At 40.6% G+C, this 19,255-nt stretch overlaps 2 protein-coding genes across 5 annotated transcripts in view; one reads left to right on the forward strand and one right to left on the reverse strand.

The window, feature by feature from the left end:
* Positions 1-9,421, forward strand: LOC109899806 (solute carrier family 22 member 7-like). Its single transcript, XM_020495358.2, has 10 exons — positions 1-459; positions 716-819; positions 5,766-5,920; positions 6,065-6,233; positions 6,339-6,462; positions 7,644-7,753; positions 8,038-8,252; positions 8,461-8,569; positions 8,662-8,874; positions 9,167-9,421. The coding sequence occupies exons 1-10, from the start codon at positions 82-84 to the stop codon at positions 9,246-9,248; spliced, it is 1,659 nt and encodes a 552-aa protein (XP_020350947.1). The 5' UTR covers positions 1-81; the 3' UTR covers positions 9,249-9,421.
* LOC109899807 (cysteine-rich protein 2) overlaps positions 9,286-19,255 on the reverse strand; it is a 26,550-nt gene continuing 16,580 nt past the window's right edge. The window contains exons 1-4 of one of the 4 annotated variants that reach the window (XM_020495362.2): positions 12,598-12,760; positions 11,941-12,015; positions 11,509-11,603; positions 9,286-10,004 (exon numbers count right to left, since the gene is read on the reverse strand). In XM_020495362.2, coding sequence (XP_020350951.1) covers positions 9,867-10,004; positions 11,509-11,603; positions 11,941-11,995 — 288 coding nt within the window. In that variant the 5' untranslated portion in view covers positions 11,996-12,015; positions 12,598-12,760 and the 3' untranslated portion in view covers positions 9,286-9,866. Of the gene's footprint in view, positions 10,005-11,508; positions 11,604-11,940; positions 12,016-12,184; positions 12,768-19,255 lie in introns of those variants that run through there. The other 3 variants (XM_020495361.2, XM_020495360.2, XM_020495359.2) reach the window with 3 other exon arrangements.

Consider the following 19,255-nt stretch of genomic DNA (forward strand, 5'->3'; position numbering starts at 1 on the left):
TTGGTTCAAAAGTACGAATGTGAATGAGTGTGATTGCTGTGCTTTCAGTATTACAAGAAGTCTGTCTGGACCAAGTGGACGATGAAGTTTGAGCACCTACTCTCGGATATCAATGGATTTGGACGGTTCCAGATTATGATCATTATTATCAGCTTCGTTGCACGATTCACCCTGCCTTGTCACTTTATGCTGGGTAACTTTATAGCGGCCGTGCCCTCTCACCGCTGTGACCTCAGCACTCTGGATGATGAGGGCGTCTTTGGGAATCTGACCCAGGAGCAGAGACTGACTGTCACTATTCCAGTACAAGAAGATGGGACTCCAAGCTCCTGCAAGATGTTCCCAGAACCCCAGTTCCACCTCCTGTCCAACTCCAATGACAGTGACCTAGCTACAGTCCCCTGTCAGAATGGATGGGTATATGACAACAGCACCTTCAAATCCACTCTGGCTACAGAGGTAAGCTTTTCTGTCTTTTTGTCACTGGACTATAGGCCATGTTGTACTCATTGAATGTCATTCTTCGACCACTACACATGGTTAGAAATGAAGTATTATTTGTAAGTACAAATCTCTACAAATCTCATTGAATATTGTTGCAGTGCTAGCTACTCAATTAAATTATTTCACAAAATGGAAGTAGAGAGGCTGTTCTCTTTTATACGGTACCTTGAATGTGTTGTCTGTTTATTCTTATTTCTACCTCTTACATCAGTGGGACTTGGTGTGTGACCAGAAAGGGCAAAATAAGGTGACGGCCACCATCTTCTTCTTGGGAGTGATGTTCGGAGCAATGACCTTTGGTAGTCTGAGTGACAGGTAAGTTAACAATCATTTATAAATTCATAGACAGTGGATTTTAGAGTCACCTTAAAACAAATCTCTTGTGTACAGACGCACATAACATAACTGGTATGGTAGTGTCAACAGAATGTGCGGATGCAATGACTAATGAGGAACCGTCACTGCATCACTGTTAGCATCTTTTGGCCAATAGACCCGCCGGTAACTTGGAAAGAGAGGAGGGTGGAGCTACCGCGCTGCTTCCCCTCCTCATTCTAGTACATTTCCTAACATGTCTTTCCCCAGATCTTATTCGAGCATCTGATGCAATTACTTGAGATTTTAGTTCTGGATTTCCAAGATGACCTAAAACCATGAAGTAGACTGTCTCTGAATGGAAAAAAAAAAGTTGTTAAGTTGTTAAAGGCCCAGTGCAGTCAAAATTCATTTTTCCTGTTCTTTGCCGCTGATTAAAATAACACCCTAAAAGTGTTAAAAAAAAAGTTTTTTGTGTTTTTTTCCGGATATACTACATGACCAAAAGTATTTGGGCACCTGCTTGTCTAACATTTTATTCGAAAATCATGGGCATTAATATAGAGTTGGTCCACTCTTTGCTACTATAACAGCCTCCACTCTTCTGGGAAGCCTTTCCACTAGATGTTGGAACATTGCTGCTGGGACTTGCTTCCTTTCAGCCACAAGAGCATTAGTGAGGTTGGGCGCTGATGTTGGGTGATTAGGTCTGGCTCGCAATCAGCGTTTCAATTAATCCCAAAGCTGTTCAATGGGGTTGAGCTCAGAACTTTGTCCAGGCCAGTCAAGTTCTTCCACATCAATCTCATCAAACCATTTCTGTATGGACCTTGCTTTGTGCACGGGGTCATTGTCATGCTGAAACAGAAAAGGGTCTTCCCCAAACTGTTGCCACAAAGTTGGAAGCACAGAATCATCTAGAATGTCATTGTATGCTGGAGCGTTAATATTTCCCTTCACTGGAACTAAGGGGCCTAGCCCAAACCATGAAAAACAGCACCGTACCATTATTCCTCATCCACCAAACTTTACAGTTGGCACTATGCATTGGGGCAGGTAGCCTACCACTTCGTGGCTGAGCGGCTCGTGCTCCTAGACAGTTGATCAGGGCAGAAATTTTACAAATAATTTGTTGGAAAGGTGTCATCCTATGACGGTGCCATGATGAAAGTCAATGAGTTCTTCAGTAAGGCCATTCTACTGCCAATGTTTGTCTGTGGCGACAGCATGGCTGTGTGCTTGATTTTAGACACCTGTCAGCAACAATTGTGGCTGAAATAGCCGAATCCACTCATTTGAAGGGGTGTCCACATACTTTTTTATATATAGTGTAGTTGCTGGTTGAAAATACAACATACACAGGACCTTCTAATCAGCAGGTTTTGCATGGGTGGAGTTGTGGCTTGCCTGGTGACATCACCAGGTGGCAAATTTGTTAATTTACCAATAACAAAGAGAATTCCAAACCTATAAAAGTTTCCCCCTCAAAATTATTGCTTGAGAAATAATTATATTTCTAAAAAGCATTATTTTATATATATATTTTTTACTTTAATAGAAAACTGTTTTATGGTGCCTAATTGTATTAGGTTTAGTATTTAGTATTTAATATTTTATTAGGATCCCCATTCATAGCCATGGGAGTTCTGAGGGTGCTGCAGCACCTTGAAAAATGGGAATATTTATTTATTATTTGTAAAAAGAATAATACTTGGCCTTTACAACTCTTTTGACTTCTTTAGCTGCAGGAAACTTTTTTTCTTTTACAAAAGTAGTGCACTGGGCCTTTATTACACCTGTATTCAGGGCTGGTCCTGGCAATTCTGCCACCCTAGGTGAGACAAACATATTGCCCCCTGCAAAACTAGAATACTCAGAGTAAGCAAAATTATGTTGAATCCGTATTTTCCAGACGTTGAAGTTAGGTTCAATTTAGGTTCTGAATGAAAAGTGAAAAGATAGGTATTTTCCAGAAATCAAGGCCGGTTGTGACCACACCAAATCCGAACCAAACATAGGCGTCTATAGTTGAGCAAAATCAAGGCTGGTCTAGACTGGACCAAAAACTAACATCTGTGGGTGTGGAAATCAAGACCGGTCTAGACTGCACCAAACAAAAAGATTGCTGGTCCAGATAGGACCAAAAAAAGACATCCAAAAGACATTGACGTCGGTCTGTGCTTACTGGGGTGTAATCCTACAGTGTCTGCCTGCAATGTAATTTTATGAATGCTCATCCATGTCTTAGTCCCACTGTTTCTAAAACAAGCTTTTCCATTGGCCTTATTAATCCTGATTCCTGTGACTAATCCATATTACATTTCCACCACACTAAACAATTTGTCTGTTTCAGCTATGAATATCATATACCCAACTTTATCAGGAGTTATCCTGAGCCTATTTGCAATGTGTTTACACAGTGGGAAATTGCATAAGTATTTTATTTTTTCGCTATGGATACAAACTTGAACCAATGATCATGACAATTTAGCCCAAGGGGTGAAACTTCTGGACAGCAGTTTTGAGTAGCCTGCGTAGCCTGATTATCCATTCCATATTGTCCATTGTTACTTTGGCCTCTACTGTTTTTAGTATATATGGTTTGTTAACATGTCAGCACATTTTTTAAATATTAGGCGCCTTATAGGTTAGGGTATTTTATCAGAGAAACCTGCATGATGTGAAAAGTGTCTGTCCCATTACTTATACATTTTATCTCCAGCCTGTAAGCTACAGAAAAAGCCACATACTATTTCTACCATATCCTATATCTGCTACATGATTTACGTTCATTCATTTTGACGGAATGTTGGTGGAGCGTGGCAGCGATACGTCTCTCCAACAGCACCCTGGAGAGGCACGCTGGGAATGGACAAGCAAAATATAATGCGCCCCTGCCTTTCACAAAGTGGGCACTACTTATTACAGGCATCAGCGCTCACCTAAAAAGTCCACATGCCACTGTTGAGAGAAATTGTAATTGTTTTTGGGCAGAATTATGTGAGGTTTTATGTGTTGTTGGAGGTGTGTCTTTGTCAGTTTAGCTCAGAAAATGCTGGCCTCTTCAATCTGCCGGCATAGACGGCTGCGGTCTGGCCTTCCCCGTATTAGCGGACGGATATAGGAAAGGGGGATACTTAGTCAGTTGTACAACTGAACGCCTTCAAGTGAAATGTGTCTTCTGCATTTAGCCCTCTGCAGCTCGGGAGACATTTTTTTTCTCTCACAAATGTATTGTATTGAGCCTTTACTACTCCTGTATTATCAGACCGATACAGCCGTATGCAAAAATAATTTGCAGCACCCCCACCAGCAAACATCTTCTCTTGGCTATGTCCCCATTTTTTTATATATTTTTTATTTCACCTTTATTTAACCAGGTAGGCTAGTTAAGATCAAGTTCTCATTTGCAACTGCGACCTGGCCAAGATAAAGTATAGCAATTCGACACATACAACAACACAGAGTTACACATGGAATAAACTAAACATACAGTCAATAATACAATAGAAAAAAAGAAAAGAAAAAGTCTACATACAGTGTGTGCAAATGAGGTAAGATATGGGAGTTAAGGCAATAAATAGGCCATTGTGGCGAAGTAATTACAATATAGCAATTAAACACTGGAATGGTAGATGTGCAGAAGATGACTGTGCAAGTAGAGATACTGGGGTGCAAAGGAGCAAGATAAATAAATAAATACAGTATGGGGATGAGGTAGATAGATGGGCTGTTTACAGATGGGCTATGTACAGGTGCAGTGATCTGTGAGCTGCTCTGACAGCTGGTGCTTAAAGCTAGTGAGGGAGATATGAGTCTCCAGTTTCAGTGATTTTTGCAGTTCGTTCCAGTCATTGGCAGCAGAGAACTGGAAGGAAAGGCGACCAAAGGAGGAATTGGCTTTAGGGGTGACCAGTGAAATATACCTGCTGGAGCGCGTGCTACGAGTGGGTGCTGCTATGGTGACCAGTGAGCTGAGATAAGGCGGGGCTTCACCTAGCAGAGACTTGTAGATAACCTGTAGCCAGTGGGTTTGGCGACATTAGCTATTGCTGAACCAGCAGCTACACTTCCTGGGGTCCACATGAAACATAAAACATGACATATTACAGAACATCAATAGACAGGAACAGCTCAAGGACTGAACTACACACATTTAAAATAATAACAACAGGACCTAGAAATGTCCTACTAACACAACACTGAGAGAAACAGAGAGACCCATTACTCTATGTCTACATCCTAATACATTCATATATTACATTTTCATATAGTACATTTACATTCAGTAACATCTAGCAGTTACGTGCATACATACATCAGTACACATATGCCTATGAGTTATTAGGGTAAGATAGGGGGGATTGGAAATTATGAAGACAATTACATTGAGGGAAGCTACAATCTATCTGCAATATTAAAGCTGATCTACCCCCTAGAAAAGAAAAGAAAGGGCACAGGCATTGTGCTGTTTCTATACATGTATTAAAGTACATTTTGCTGTTTGCTTGAGTAATTTGAAATGGAAGGGAGTTCCTTGAATTCATTCTGGATTTGGGGCTGTGTAGAGACCCCTGGTGGCATGTCTGGTGGGGTAAGTTTGTCTGTCAGAGCTATTTCAACACATTAATATTTCTCACATTAACATTTATCTTTCCTCTACTTTGATCCAAGAGAGACTGACAATTTGACATTGATATAAAAACAGCTACATTTGGTCTTTAATATTTTTTTAATCGATAAAATTAAGGGGGCATTTGTATTTGTATTCTCTTTACATAAGCTTATCTTATTATATTTCTAATTGAAAGAGGGGTGTTGCCTCACACTACAGATAGTGAAATAGGCCCCTGCCCTATGGGCCATTCTAGCTCGGAGAAACTTACTTAAAGTGAACAGAAAAATATCTAATTACATTATCTTCACATGTTGTCTTTTTTCTCTAGGTTTGGTAGGAAGACCATGCTCCTGGTGTCCTATATCTCTGGCATGCTGTTTGGTGTTGCCAGTGCTTTCTCCACCTCCTTCATAATGTTTGCTGTGCTCAGGTTCTTCACTGGGTTCGGCATCACTGGCATCGTCATCATCTCATCAGTACTCAGTGATTATACACACACACATGCACACAACCAAACACACACACACACACACGAAGCCCACCCACCACTAGATGAATACAGACAACCCACGTGGTGTCTCAGAGACTATCCTTGACTCATCTGGTGTTGCGTTGTGCCATCCTCAGGTGTGGAGTGGGTGGACATTGAGCACAGAAAATTAGTGGGAGTGATTGACAGCCTGTCCTGGACGTTTGGTAACTCCATGATTCCAGCCATAGCCTATTGTGTGAACGACTGGAGACAGCTGACCATAGTGGTCACCTCACCTCTCGTCCTGGCCATACTCACATGGAGGTCAGAGGGAGGGAGGGGGGGAGGGACTAACGAACAAATGAATGGACAGTTAACAGTTAACAGTTGCTGTGTTATTGTGAATAACATCTTTACCTCCTCCAATAGGTGGATTCCTGAGTCAGCCAGGTGGCTCATAGCCAATGGGAAGTTTGAGAAAGCAAACTTTTATTTGCAACAATGTGCCCAGATTAACCAGAAGCAGGAGTTTGCATCCAAAATTACACCAGAGGTAAGCAATTGCCAGGATAGGATAAGTTTAAGTAATATGGTTATTTAAATTCCTTCACTCTTCCTTCTAGCCTGGTTCCAGATCTGTTTGTGCACAAATCTAATCAAATTGTATTTGCCACATGCGCTGAGTACACCAGGTGTAGATTATACAGTGAAATACTTACTTAATGGAAATGACCAAATAAAAAGGAAATATTAACACAAAATAGTAACACAATAAAATAATAACAAGGCTACAGTATACAAGGATACCGAGTCAATGTGCTTGGGGTACGAGGTAGTTGAGGTAACATTTACATGTAGGTAGGGGTAAAAGTGACTAGGCAATCAGGATAAATAATAAACAGAGTAGAAGCAGCATGTGAAGAGTATAAAAGAGTGTGAAAGTGTACGTGTGTGTGGAGTCAATATGGATGTGTTTGTGTTTTGTGTGTGTGAGCATATGTAGTATGTGTGTGTGTATATGTTAGTGTTGGAGTGTCAGTGTAGTATGAGTGGGTAGAGTCCAGTGATTGTGCATAGAGCCAGTGCAAGAGTGTCAGTGGGCCCTGTGTTGAGGGACAGCGTGGCGGATGTGTTGTTGCCTACCCTCACCACCAGGGGCAGCCCATCAGGAAGTTGAGGATCCAGTTGCAGAGGGAGGTGTTTAGTCCCAGGGTCCTTAGCTTAGTAATGAGCTTGGAGGGCACTATGGTGTTGAATGCTGAGCTGTAGTCAACGAACAGAATTCTAACGTTGGTGTTCCTTTTGTCCAGGTGGGAAAGGGCAGTGTGGAGCGCAATAGAGATTGTGTCATATGTGGATCTGTTTGGGTGTTATGCGAATTGGAGTGGGTCTAGGGTGTCTGGGATGATGGTGTTGATGTGAGCCATAACTTTCCTTTCAAAGCATTTCATGGCTGCAGATGTGAGTGCTATGGAGCGATAGTTATTTAGACAGGTTACTTTGGCCTTCTTGTGCACAGGGACTCTCTTGCTAACTCCTATGGTCAGAGTTGGCAAGACAGCACAAATAGATCTAGGACCTGTTTACTTTCCCTCTTAAAGCCTGGGTGGGATTTTTTCCATATTGCTTATGTATATCCAATCTTTTCATATCTACAGGAGCGTCGAGGAGATAAAGTCTAGGGGTTGATTTGAGATTCAGCAACTGATCCGCCTCTGTTCTTCTCGCCACCAGACGCTGTCCAGTATCATTGTGACAGAGAGAAAAGACAGAACCTACTCCTACCTGGACTTGGTCAGGACCCCAAAGATGAGGAGACTGGCTCTACTCACAGGCATAGTGTGGTGAATATCCCCGGTCTCATGATATCTGATACAAGTTGCTTTAGTAAACGCATGTTCATCATGTCTGGCCACACACAATAATGTAGGAATGTATTGATGCTATCAAGTTGGGTAAGATTTCATTTGACCGTTTTGATCTAATATCCACATAAGAGAATATCCTGAAATGTAAATTCAACTTTAAATTAGACTTTTAGCTCACCTCAAACTGTGTCAAAACACATGACATAGCTCTACACTGTTTAACAACACCAACAATGCCAACCTGATTTCTCATCCCAAAGGTATGGTGTGGCTTCAACATATTATGGCATTAGCTTCAACATCACTGGATTTGGGCTCAACATATATCTAACCCAGTTTGTGTATGGTGCCATAGAACTCCCAGTCACACTATCAGTGTACTACCTTCTGGATAAAGTGGGCAGGAGAAACACAGAAGTAGGATCTCTGCTAGGAGCTGGAATCTGTCTCGCTATTAATATTTTCCTACCCAGAGGTGAGTGCTTTTTTTGTAGGGGATCACAACTCTACACAAGTTATCACATCTCTAAAGGAATTATCACAACTCTACACAAGTTACCATCGAATTCTGCTGGGGTGTGTTCGTCTTTTTCAGTTATTCATGAACTCATCCTAAATATTTAAATATGGTGGGAAACGTTGACTTAAAGGAAAGGTCATGTCGTTCCTCTCCTCCACTTCAGACATGTCTGTTTTAAGGACGGTGGTGGCGATGCTGGGGAAGGGTTGCTCGGCAGCATCCTTCACAACTGTCGTGTTATACAGTTCTGAGCTGTTCCCTACTGTGGTCAGGTAAATCACACCTGTGTCTCCGATTTAAAGTGTAACTAAAGACAGACAGGTCAAAAATGTGTGTTCTGTATATTTCTCTCTCTGTCTTTCAGGCAGAATGGCATGGGCTACAACTCGTCCATGGGTCGCCTGGGGGTTTCTCTGGCCCCTCTCATCCTGCTGCTTGACGAGGTGTGGAGGGACCTTCCGCAGGTCCTCCTCTGCTCCATAGCCCTGCTGGCTAGCCTGGTGGCCAGGATGCTGCCTGAGACACGTGACCGCTGTCTACCAGAGACCATTCAGGACATTGAGGACGGGCAGACAGGGTATGATATAGGTTGAGACAGGGTATGATATAGGTTGAGATTCAATCCAAGGTGCGTTAAAGAGCAGCGCACTAGACAGATCACAATGCATCTATTAAAGGCTAAATATGCAGAAATTGCTCCGCCATTGCCTAGTTGCTACAATTCTAAAATACTAGCCTAAACCTAGCAAACCACAATTTCTCAAGCAAGCATTTTGCCAGGGTACAATCTGTAAATTCTTTGCAAATATGGTTGTTGATGATTATCATAGTGTTTTATGTGTGTTTATTCTTTTTATGTACAATTCTAGGAAAAGTTTGGCTGGATCCCAAGTTGTGGAAACAACAGAAATCCCTCTAAAATCAAAGGCCAACGATGAGGGGGAAAATTGATACTAAGATATTCTTTCCGGAAATATTTTTTATATGCCCAAATGTGCACCAACAACAATTTTCAAACACCTTTTCAAGTAATCTCATTGTGTTTGTTCCACATCAAAAACAACACTCAAACCTAGCACTGATTTAATAAAACAAGACAAGCGTAATTCATTTTATTCCTCCTATACAAATTCTAATTCTCCACTCAATACCAATACTGCATTATCTTATTTAGTAAAGACTCCTTTCTGTTTCATATGAATGAGGAACAAAATATTATCTTTGATAACATATCATAACTCTTTATGCATTCTTCCTCACCATAACCATTGGCAAATGTATGCAATCAATCTTTAATATTGGATATGAACCTGTTGTTAAATATATTTTATAAATCTGTGTGCTTAGCAGGTAGCAAAAGTGATTTAAATATTCTGAAACATTATTACGTTATACAAACAATATGTAAAAATACACACAAAAATACCTCATGTTTATCAGCAAGCATGTGGTCGGTTCCATTGCATTACTTGTCAAATTCAGTCAGTGAATCACTTCAGTCACTCAATTCAGTCACTGAAATTACCCTAATCAAACAGAGACCCCATTCATCTCACTTTTAGTGTGTGGTTAGGACTGGCTGGGTATTTCAGTTTGCTCCATGTCTTCCTTCTCATAGATGTAACAGCCCACCTTGCCGATGTTCACTCCTTTTGGTCCATACAGGATGCCGTAGCAAGGGACGTGGCAATAAGGTATCCCTTCATGCTGTAACAAGGGAAACAATCTTTTTCAATTGACATTTTTTTAACTTATTTTGTACATAATGTACATAATTTGTACATTCTGCAACGGTATCTTACGGCAAAAAAGAGCTTCTGTATATCAGGACAGCGATCACTCACCTTGAATTAGACAAAACGTGCAATCATTGGACAATAAATTAGACAAGGTGTGGATATCAAAATCTGTAATATCCTATGTTTCACGGAATCGTGGCTGAATGACGACATGGATAGTCAGCTAGCGGGTTATACGCTGCACCGGCAGGATAGAACAGCACACTCCGGTAAGACGGAGGGGGGTGGGTGGGGGGGGGGGTCTGTGCATATTTGTAAACTACAGCTGGTGCACAAAATCTAAGGAAGTCTCTAGATTTTTCTCAACTGAAGTAGAGTATATTGTGACAAACTGCAGGCCACACTACTTGCCTAGAGAGTTTTCAGCTATACTTTTCGTGGCTGTTTATTTACCACCACAGACGGATGATGGCACTATGACCGCACTCAGTCAGCTGCATAAGGAAATAAGCAAACAGGAAACCACTCACCCAGAGGCGGCGCTCCTAGTGGCCGGAGACGTTAATGCAGGAAAACTTAAATCAGTTCTACCAAATTTCTATCAACATGTTAAATGTGCAACCAGAGGGAAAACAATTGTAGATCACCTGTACTCCACACACAGAGACGCGTACAAATCTCTCCCTCGCCCTCCATTTGGTAAATCCAACCACAACTCTATCCTCCTGATTCCTGCTTAAAAGCAAAAATTAAAGCAGGAAGCACCAGTGACTCGGTCTATAAAAAAGTGGTCAGATGAAGCAGATGCTAAACTACAGGACTGTTTTGCTATCACAGACTGAAACATGTTCCAGGATTCTTCCGATGGCATAGGAGTACACCACATCAGTCACTGGCTTTATCAATAAGTGCATTGAGGACGTCGTCCCCACAGTGACTGTACGTACATACCCCAACCAGAAGTCATGGATTACAAGCAACATTCGCACTAAACTAAAAGGGTAGAGCTGCCGCTTTCAAGGTCCGGGACTCTAATCCGGAAGCTTACAAGAAATCCTGCTATGCCCTGCGACGAACCATCAAACAGGCAAAGTGTCAATACAGGGCTAAGATTGAATCATACTACTGTACACTGGCTCCGACGCTCATTTTATGTGGCAGGGCTTGCAAACTATTACAGACTACAAAAGGGAAGCACAGCCGCAAGCTGCCCAGTGACACAAGCCTACTAGACGAGCTAAATCACTTCTATGTATGATTTAATTGACCAGCATCAATGCATCTTCAGATTGTCTTATAAATCCATGTGGGCTAGGCATCCTGAAAATGCAAGACACTTTAATAATAAAATCAATCAAATCAACCTTTTACTTGTGAACTTCAACACAGAAACACTGATGTTGATCTTAAAAGCAGCCCTCGCTTCAGGTCATCAGTAACTGTAGTAGACAGTATTAATGTGGATGTAATACCTCAGCATGTCCACCAGAGGTCAGTGTCTTCTTACACCTCTCACAGCGCAGGCAGGGTCGGTGCCAGTTCCTACCCAGGGACATCACCTTCTCTGCTGCAGAGACAGACAAACACCTCACTATGATTACCTCATTCAACTGGCATGTCAGGATAATTAAGAAAAAGTAGGTACTGGTAGGTACTATGTGGATCAGTTGGTAAAAACGTGGTGATTGCCACACTGAGGTCTTGGGTTCAATTCCCACATTGATCACATACCAAAAATGTATGCACTCACTGTAGTTCACTTTGAAAATATAAGAGTCTGCGAAGTGACCACTTGAACTATCAGTCCAACATAGAAAAATAAATATAAGAAAGCATATAATGCATAGTTGAGTGCTCAATGTTTATATCATAAATCAATCATGAACAGTCTGACCAAAACTTACCAAAATAGACCACTTTTTCACAGCCAGGACAGAGTGAGGTCTCTCCAGCAAACATCCTGGTCTGAGGGGGAGGTACTGACAAAACAACAATAGTTAGAGGTTATTCACCCGACAGAAACAAATAAATCAGCCTCAATTAAACTCATAAATTAACCCTACATAAACTCACATATTTGATTTTCTACAAATTACCAGACAGCAAACATAAGGACAAACCAGTGCAAAAGACACAAACTCAACATACCAGTGACCAAGTCCAGCTGATCAAATAAATGTAATCTCCAACTTGACATAATTATTCAAAATATACAATTTTTCTATTCAGGTTAACCAAACACATAAACTCTGTTTTCAGATTAAACAGTGACATGCTACATGACAGAAAGTTTGGGTTTACAACGTTTTACAAAAGGCAAAATTCAACAGATTATAAATCATTATAAATTTAACATCGAGCGATCAGCAACTACCCCACCCATTCCTTCAAAATCATTTTAATCTCTAAAGGAAACGTTAAACCCAACAAGTTGTTTGTTAAAAAGATCTGTTGAAAGTTCTAACATGGGTCAATCTTGAATCTTGTAATCAGAGATAGTTGTTTAAAGACGCATGGCTCTATTTTTGGCTGGTTTAAGGCGGCGCTAGTGTCAAACGCACGTTCGTTTTGCAATTTCGTCAAGTGAAAACTGGCGTAGTAGCATTTTCTAGCGCTAAAACCAGGTTCGGCAATTGACCTGTTTTATAACAGCTCACTTGCGCTCAGATGAGCGGGTGTATTTTAGGCATGTCCTTAAAAACTTGACCCAAAATGCTAATTTCCGGCAGCGCTGATAGGGATATTTAAGGCCAACCAAAAGCTGGTTTTAGAGGTGACGCAGTTGGTAATGGCTTGAATTTTGACTGCGGAAACGCAGCCTATCCAACTGTGATACACACTGCTCATATGTGCAATGGAACAAGAGTAGAGTAATGTGCTTTTGGTGCCAGTATACTTCCTATTTAGACACATAAAAAGCACATTTTTTGACCATTTCGTTTTATTTGATTAAAAACCAAGCATAGCCTACCCCCCTCCATGATGTAGGCTGCATGGTCTTGCCCATCATGAAACGAGAGATGAGAACCTCGGTGAATCCTGCAGTGATGCCAATTTAGCAATTGAGTTGGTAGATTTAGCAACTTTTTAGACTACCATGGCAACTTTTTTTCAAACAGCACCTAGAAACAAATTTAGCTACTTTAAAACATTTATTTGGAACTTTTAGCAACTTTTGAAAAATGACTCAAATGCTAAAATGCACGCTCAGTCACAAAACATGTGCCTTTCCTTTTTTTTGTATTAACAACAAATCAATACAGAGAGTACATGAGGGAACACAAGAATATATAAATGATATATAATGGACAATTGAGCTAGGGGGTACAATATCACCTTACACAAGAACCTTAAGGGACATACTGTACATGCACTTATTATTCTAACAGCTTTTTTGTTAGTATACTATTTAATTATCTTAAAATACAGTTACATTTATTTTTGTAGGTTAAGAAAAGTAGTTTTTTTTTTGTTTGTAAATGTACATTTGTGAATATGAAATTTGGCCAAAAGAATAATGAAATTATTTACATAACATTTTTTCAGCTTATTCCAATCATAGGTAAAGAATCCAAGCAGTACATCTCTCCACAATAGTGTAAGATCTTAATAGATGTGTTCGATTATAAACCTACTGATGTCTTGCCACTGTTTCTGGGTGGTCATTACAAAAGGAGCAATTTGAGTTGATGTTTTCCTTAAACTTCTTCATATAGTGTTTGGTAGGATAATATTTATGAATAATTTTAAAGGAAACTTCCTTAATTTTGTTAACAACTAGGTATGTGTGTGGCAGCATCCAATTTTTTTCCCCAACAGATATGATCAATAAATCCATTCCAATAAGGCATGACATAAGTTATAGATACAACATCCTGCTGAAACAAGGATCGTATCGCTCTGTTGTTGAATGGACCAAAAGAGAAACAAATCTTTCCTACTGATGAGTCAACAGGGTCAATAGAAGGTAGGCTCTGAGGGTCAGGTCTTGACACGTTCCTGAATAATAGAGCAAATAGAGCAAATCAAATTTGATTTGATTTGATTTGAACACCTGAGGGAATGGCATCTAAAACAATTGCAAAATCTTTAGGTGTTACAGGGACCTTGTAAAGTGATAAGAATTCCTTATAACTGAGTAAAAGACCCTCTGCATTTACCAGTTGGCTCACCAATAGGATATTATTTCAAAACCAATAATCTAAAAACAAAGAAGTATTTTTATACAATACATCCCGATTATTTCATATATAATATCTGTTTGGAGAAAAATTGTGTTTATAAATTAAGGATCATGACAAGAAAACCTGCCGATGAAAAGCAGAAAGTTTCACTTTGGCAATATTATAATTATTATTATATTATATTATAATTGCAAAACAACATGAAGTTAAGGCCACCAAAAGTAGAGAAGACATGCTGAGGAATAAAATTCCAGATAGAAGTGGGTCTTCTTCGGAATTGTTTTATCCAATTTATCTTAAAAGTATTATTTAAGGTAATAAAGTCCAGAAAATTCAGCCCACCATTCTCTTAAGTGTTAATTACAACAGTTTTCCTAATGTAATGGGTACGGTTTCTCCACAGAAAGTTGAAAAGCATCTGGTCTATCTCCTTGCTTATTTTACTGTCAAGATATAAAGATAGAGTGCCATATGTTAGTCTAGAGATACCTTCAGCCTTGGTTATTATGACTCTACCTTTTCAAGATAAGTCCCTCTGTAGCTATTGATTTAGCTTCTTCTGGGGTTTTTTAATAAGAGGGTTCAAATTGAGTAAGCCTCTAGACTTCTGATCCTTTGTAATGGTTATGCCTAAATATGTAAGTTCTTCTTTTACTGGAATACCATAATATGAAGGTGTCACACAATCTTTGACAGCCATGAGTTCACATTTATTAATGTTAAGATATAGACCAGACGCTTTGGAAAAGTATTGTATCACATTGATCGATATGGGATTTGGTTAGCGTCTTTCAGAAAAGTGTAGTATCGTCAGCCCGCTGGCTTATAATAATTTCTTTACCAGCTATGGAAATACCTTGTACATGACTATTATCTAAAGAATTTGCAAGAAGTTGGGTGATTCATAAAAACAGGTACGAGGAGATAGGACAACCTTGCCTAATTCCTCTCTTTAACTCAAATCTAGGTGAGGTGTCATATTTCAATTTGATAGAGCTGTTAACATTTGCATAGAGAGTCTTAATAGCCTTACAGAAAAATCCCCAAAGCCAAGTCTCTCAAGGGAGTGGAAGAGGAACTGATGCTCTACTGTGTCAAATGCTTTATAAAAATCAAAAAATAATATGAAGCTATCCTCAGTTATTAGGTCTGAGTAGTCAAGTATGTCTAATACTAGTCTGATATTGTGAGAAATATGTCTGTTCCTCATGAAGCCAGACTGTGTTTCATCAATGATTGCATCCAGAACTTCTTTCATTCTTTTTGCAAGCTAATATCTTATAGTCAAAAGAATACAAATTGGATGCCAGTTATCGATGAGCAGCACTTCTTTTTTAGGCAGTGTTATTAACCCCTGACTCATTGTAGGAGGGAGAACATTGTTTTTTTTATTATTGTTTTTTTTTAACCCCTTTTTACCCCAATTTTGTGGTATCCAATTATTGGTAGTTACTGTCTTGTCTCATCGCTACAACTCCCGTACGGGCTCGGGATAGACGAAGGTCGAGAGGCATGCATCCTCCGAAACTAAACCGAACCAAGCCGCACTGCTTCTTAACACAGCGTGCATCCAACCCGGAAGCCAGCCGCACCAATGTGTCGGAGGAAACACCGTGCACCTGGCGACCTGGTTAGCGTGCACTGCGCCCGGCCCGCCACAGGAGTCGCTAGTGCGTGATGAGACAAGGATATCCCTACCGGCCAAGCCCTCCCCAACCCGGACGACGCTAGGCCAGTTGTGTGTCGCCCCATGGACCTCCCGGTCGCGGCCAGCTGCAAAAGAGCCTGGGCTCGAACCCAGAGTCTCTGGTGGCACAGCTAGCACTGCGACACAGTGCCTTAGACCACTGCGCCACCCGGGAGGCCCCATTGTTTTTAATACTCTCGAAAAAATACTTCAAATACTTGTTCAGAAAATCATTTGTAAAATTCTGATGTAATTCCATCAACACCTGGTGATTTATTGTTCTTTAGATGTTTGATAGACTCTATAATCGCTTCAACTTTGATGGGTTCATCACACTGTTTAGATTCTATATCACTGATAGAGTGAACATTATTCAGTGAGTTAAAAAACATATCTGTGGATACCTGACACAAAACATGTGCCTGGCCGCAAAAGTGCAGAGTGAGTGACGTCAGCAGCAGGCGCTCAGCTCGTGCACAGGCAGCAGCAGGCCATCAGCAATTTCAGCAAATTGCAAATCATTGTTGGCTGACTGCAGCAGTAGTACGGGTTCAACGAGCCAAACCCAATGAATATAGTTGGTCACGAACGTTTGATCTTGAACAGAACTTACAACATCAATCAACATGTCTCAATCAAAATTGTACAGCCAGAAGTACAGAAAAGAGTGGGAGTCTGTACCTGAACAATTGTCAAATCATATTTGTTTCCGAAATGTTCAGTCAATTTGAGTAACGTTATTGTGTATTCTATGTATTGACGCAGTTTTACGTTATCACGCAATGACATCACAATGTAATTTAGCAACAAATCAACCTGCCTCTAGCAACTTACCCTGAAAATTGGTTGGCAACACTGGAATACGGTGAACCTCGTATTCAGAAGTTATCTATAACCTGTAAAAATGGCTTGTTTTTCGTTTCATATTTTCAAAACCCAAGCCCTCCCTTATGCCTACTATAACGAAGGGCTGTTCAGCAATGCATGTCTTTTTTTTCCTGACGATTGTATGATATTATTACATTTGACATGTATTTATAGTTGTTGTTTTTTTTTAAACGGATTGCTTGTCATTCATTCATTTGTAATACAACCAAACTTCTTAGAATGATTCACCTTCCTGGTATTATGGTGACAAGTCACTGCCGTGGCACGCTTGCAAGGAAACTTCTGGAGATGTGTGAATGCAATCTGATCTGTAAAATGGTTCCAATTATGTTCATAAAACTTAGGACTATTTGGGAGAAGTATAACAGTGAGCGGACATTCTCCCTTTCTATTTATTTTGGATATTTGTCCAGCTGCTGGAAACGTTTGGATGTGGGTAAAACTCTCCATAGTCTACGTTGTTTTAATATTATACAGTGAGGGAAATAAGTATTTGATCCCCTGCTGATTTTGTATGTTTGGCCACTGACAAAGAAATGATCAGTCTATAATTTTAATAGTAGGTTTATATGAACAGTGAGAGACAGAATAACAACAAAAAAATCCAGAAAAACGCATGTCAAAAATGTTATAAATTGATTTGCATTTTAATGAGGGAAGTAAGTATTTGACCCCTCTGCAAAACATGACTTAGTACTTGGTGGCAAAACCCTTGTTGGCAATCAAAGAGGTCAGATGTTTCTTGTAGTTGGCCACCAGGTTTGCACACATCTCAGGAGGGGTTTTGTCCCCACTCCTCTTTGCAGATCTTCTCCAAGTCATCAAGGTTTCGAGGCTGACGTTTGGCAACTCGAACCTTCAGCTCCCTCCACAGATTTTCTATGGGATTAAGGTCTGGAGAGTGGCTAGGCCACTCCAGAACCTTAATGTGCTTCTTCTTGAGCCACTCCTTTGTTGCCTTGGCCGTGTGTTTTGGGTCATTGTCATGCTGGAATACCCATCCACGACCCATTTTAAATGCCCTGGCTGAGGGAAGGAGGTTCTCACCCAAGATTTGACAGTACATGGCCCCGTCCATCGTCCCTTTGATGCAGTGAAGTTGTCATGTCCCCTTAGCAGAAAAACACCCCCAAAGCATAATGTTTCCACCTCCATGTTTGACGGCAGGGATGGTGTTCTTGGGGTCATAGGCAGCATTCCTCCTCCTCCAAACAGAGCGAGTTGAGTTGATGCCAAAGAGCTCCATTTTGGTCTTATCTGACCACAACACTTTCACCCAGTTGTCCTCTGAATCATTCAGATGTTCATTGGCAAACTTCAGATGGGCATGTATATGTGCTTTCTTGAGGAGGGGGACCTTGCGGGCGCTGCAGGATTTCAGTCCTTCACGGTGTAGTGTGTTACCAATTGTTTTCTTGGTGACTATGGTCCCAGCTGCCTTGAGATCATTGACAAGATCCTCCCGTGTAGTTCTGGGCTGATTCCTCACCGTTCTCATGATCATTGCAACTCCACGAGGTGAGATCTTGCATGGAGCCCCAGGCCGAGGGAGATTGACAGTTCTTTTGTGTATCTTCCATTTGCGAATAATCGCACCAACTGTTGTCACCTTCTCACCAAGCTGCTTGGCGATAGTCTTGTAGCCCATTCCAGCCTTGTGTAGGTCTACAATCTTGTCCCTGACATCCTTGCAGAGCTCTTTGGTCTTGGCCATGGTGGAGAGTTTGGAATCTGATTGATTGATTGCTTCTGTGGACAGGTGTCTTTTATACAGGTAACAAACTGAGATTAGGAGCACTCCCTATAAGAGTGTGCTCCTAATCTCAGCTCGTTACCTGTATAAAAGACACTTCGGAGCCAGAAATCTTTCTGATTGAGAGGGGGTCAAATACTTATTTCCCTCATTAAAATGCAAATCTATTTATAACATTTTAGACATGCGTTTTTCTGTTGTTATTCTGTCTCTCACTGTTCAAATAAACCTACCATTAAAATTATAGACTGATCATTTCTTTGTCAGTGTGCAAACGTACAAAATCAGCAGGGGAATAAATCCTTTCCCCCCCACTGTATACCCATGATGCGGCCTGTAAGTGTGACATAGCCAATTTAAAACAAGTTGATATTTTGTTTCGAATTTGATTGCAATTATCCATTCTCTTTTTTAGGCCTGATCAATAGTACATTTAATCTTGCTTATTGACAATGTTTGGCATGTCCATACTCGGCCATAATGCAAATTACAGTATGCCTAAACCCATATATCAGTGTGAATGCTATTGAAGCCATGCAATTACTTAGAACAATGTGGACTGGAAATGGGTTCACGTTAACATATTTAGCAAAGATCGGCCTACATTTTGTTATTTCATTTCTGTTAAACTTAACAAACTTTATACAACGGGTGGTTCTAATCCTGAATGCTGATTGGTTAAAACCGCATTCCAGCCGGTGTCTATT

The sequence above is a fragment of the Oncorhynchus kisutch genome, linkage group LG11 (assembly GCF_002021735.2).
Source record: "Oncorhynchus kisutch isolate 150728-3 linkage group LG11, Okis_V2, whole genome shotgun sequence".
Taxonomy (NCBI): domain Eukaryota; kingdom Metazoa; phylum Chordata; class Actinopteri; order Salmoniformes; family Salmonidae; genus Oncorhynchus; species Oncorhynchus kisutch.

What these genes read in the sequence shown, in the direction of transcription:
- LOC109899806 (XM_020495358.2), top strand. Translation starts at nt 82, where the DNA reads ATGAAGTTTGAGCACCTACTCTCGGATATCAATGGATTTGGACGGTTC. An exon ending in AATCCACTCTGGCTACAGAG is followed by an intron (nt 460 to 715) that starts GTAAGCTTTTCT and finishes CTCTTACATCAG; the next exon opens with TGGGACTTGGTGTGTGACCA. An exon ending in CATCCAAAATTACACCAGAG is followed by an intron (nt 6,463 to 7,643) that starts GTAAGCAATTGC and finishes TCTCGCCACCAG; the next exon opens with ACGCTGTCCAGTATCATTGT.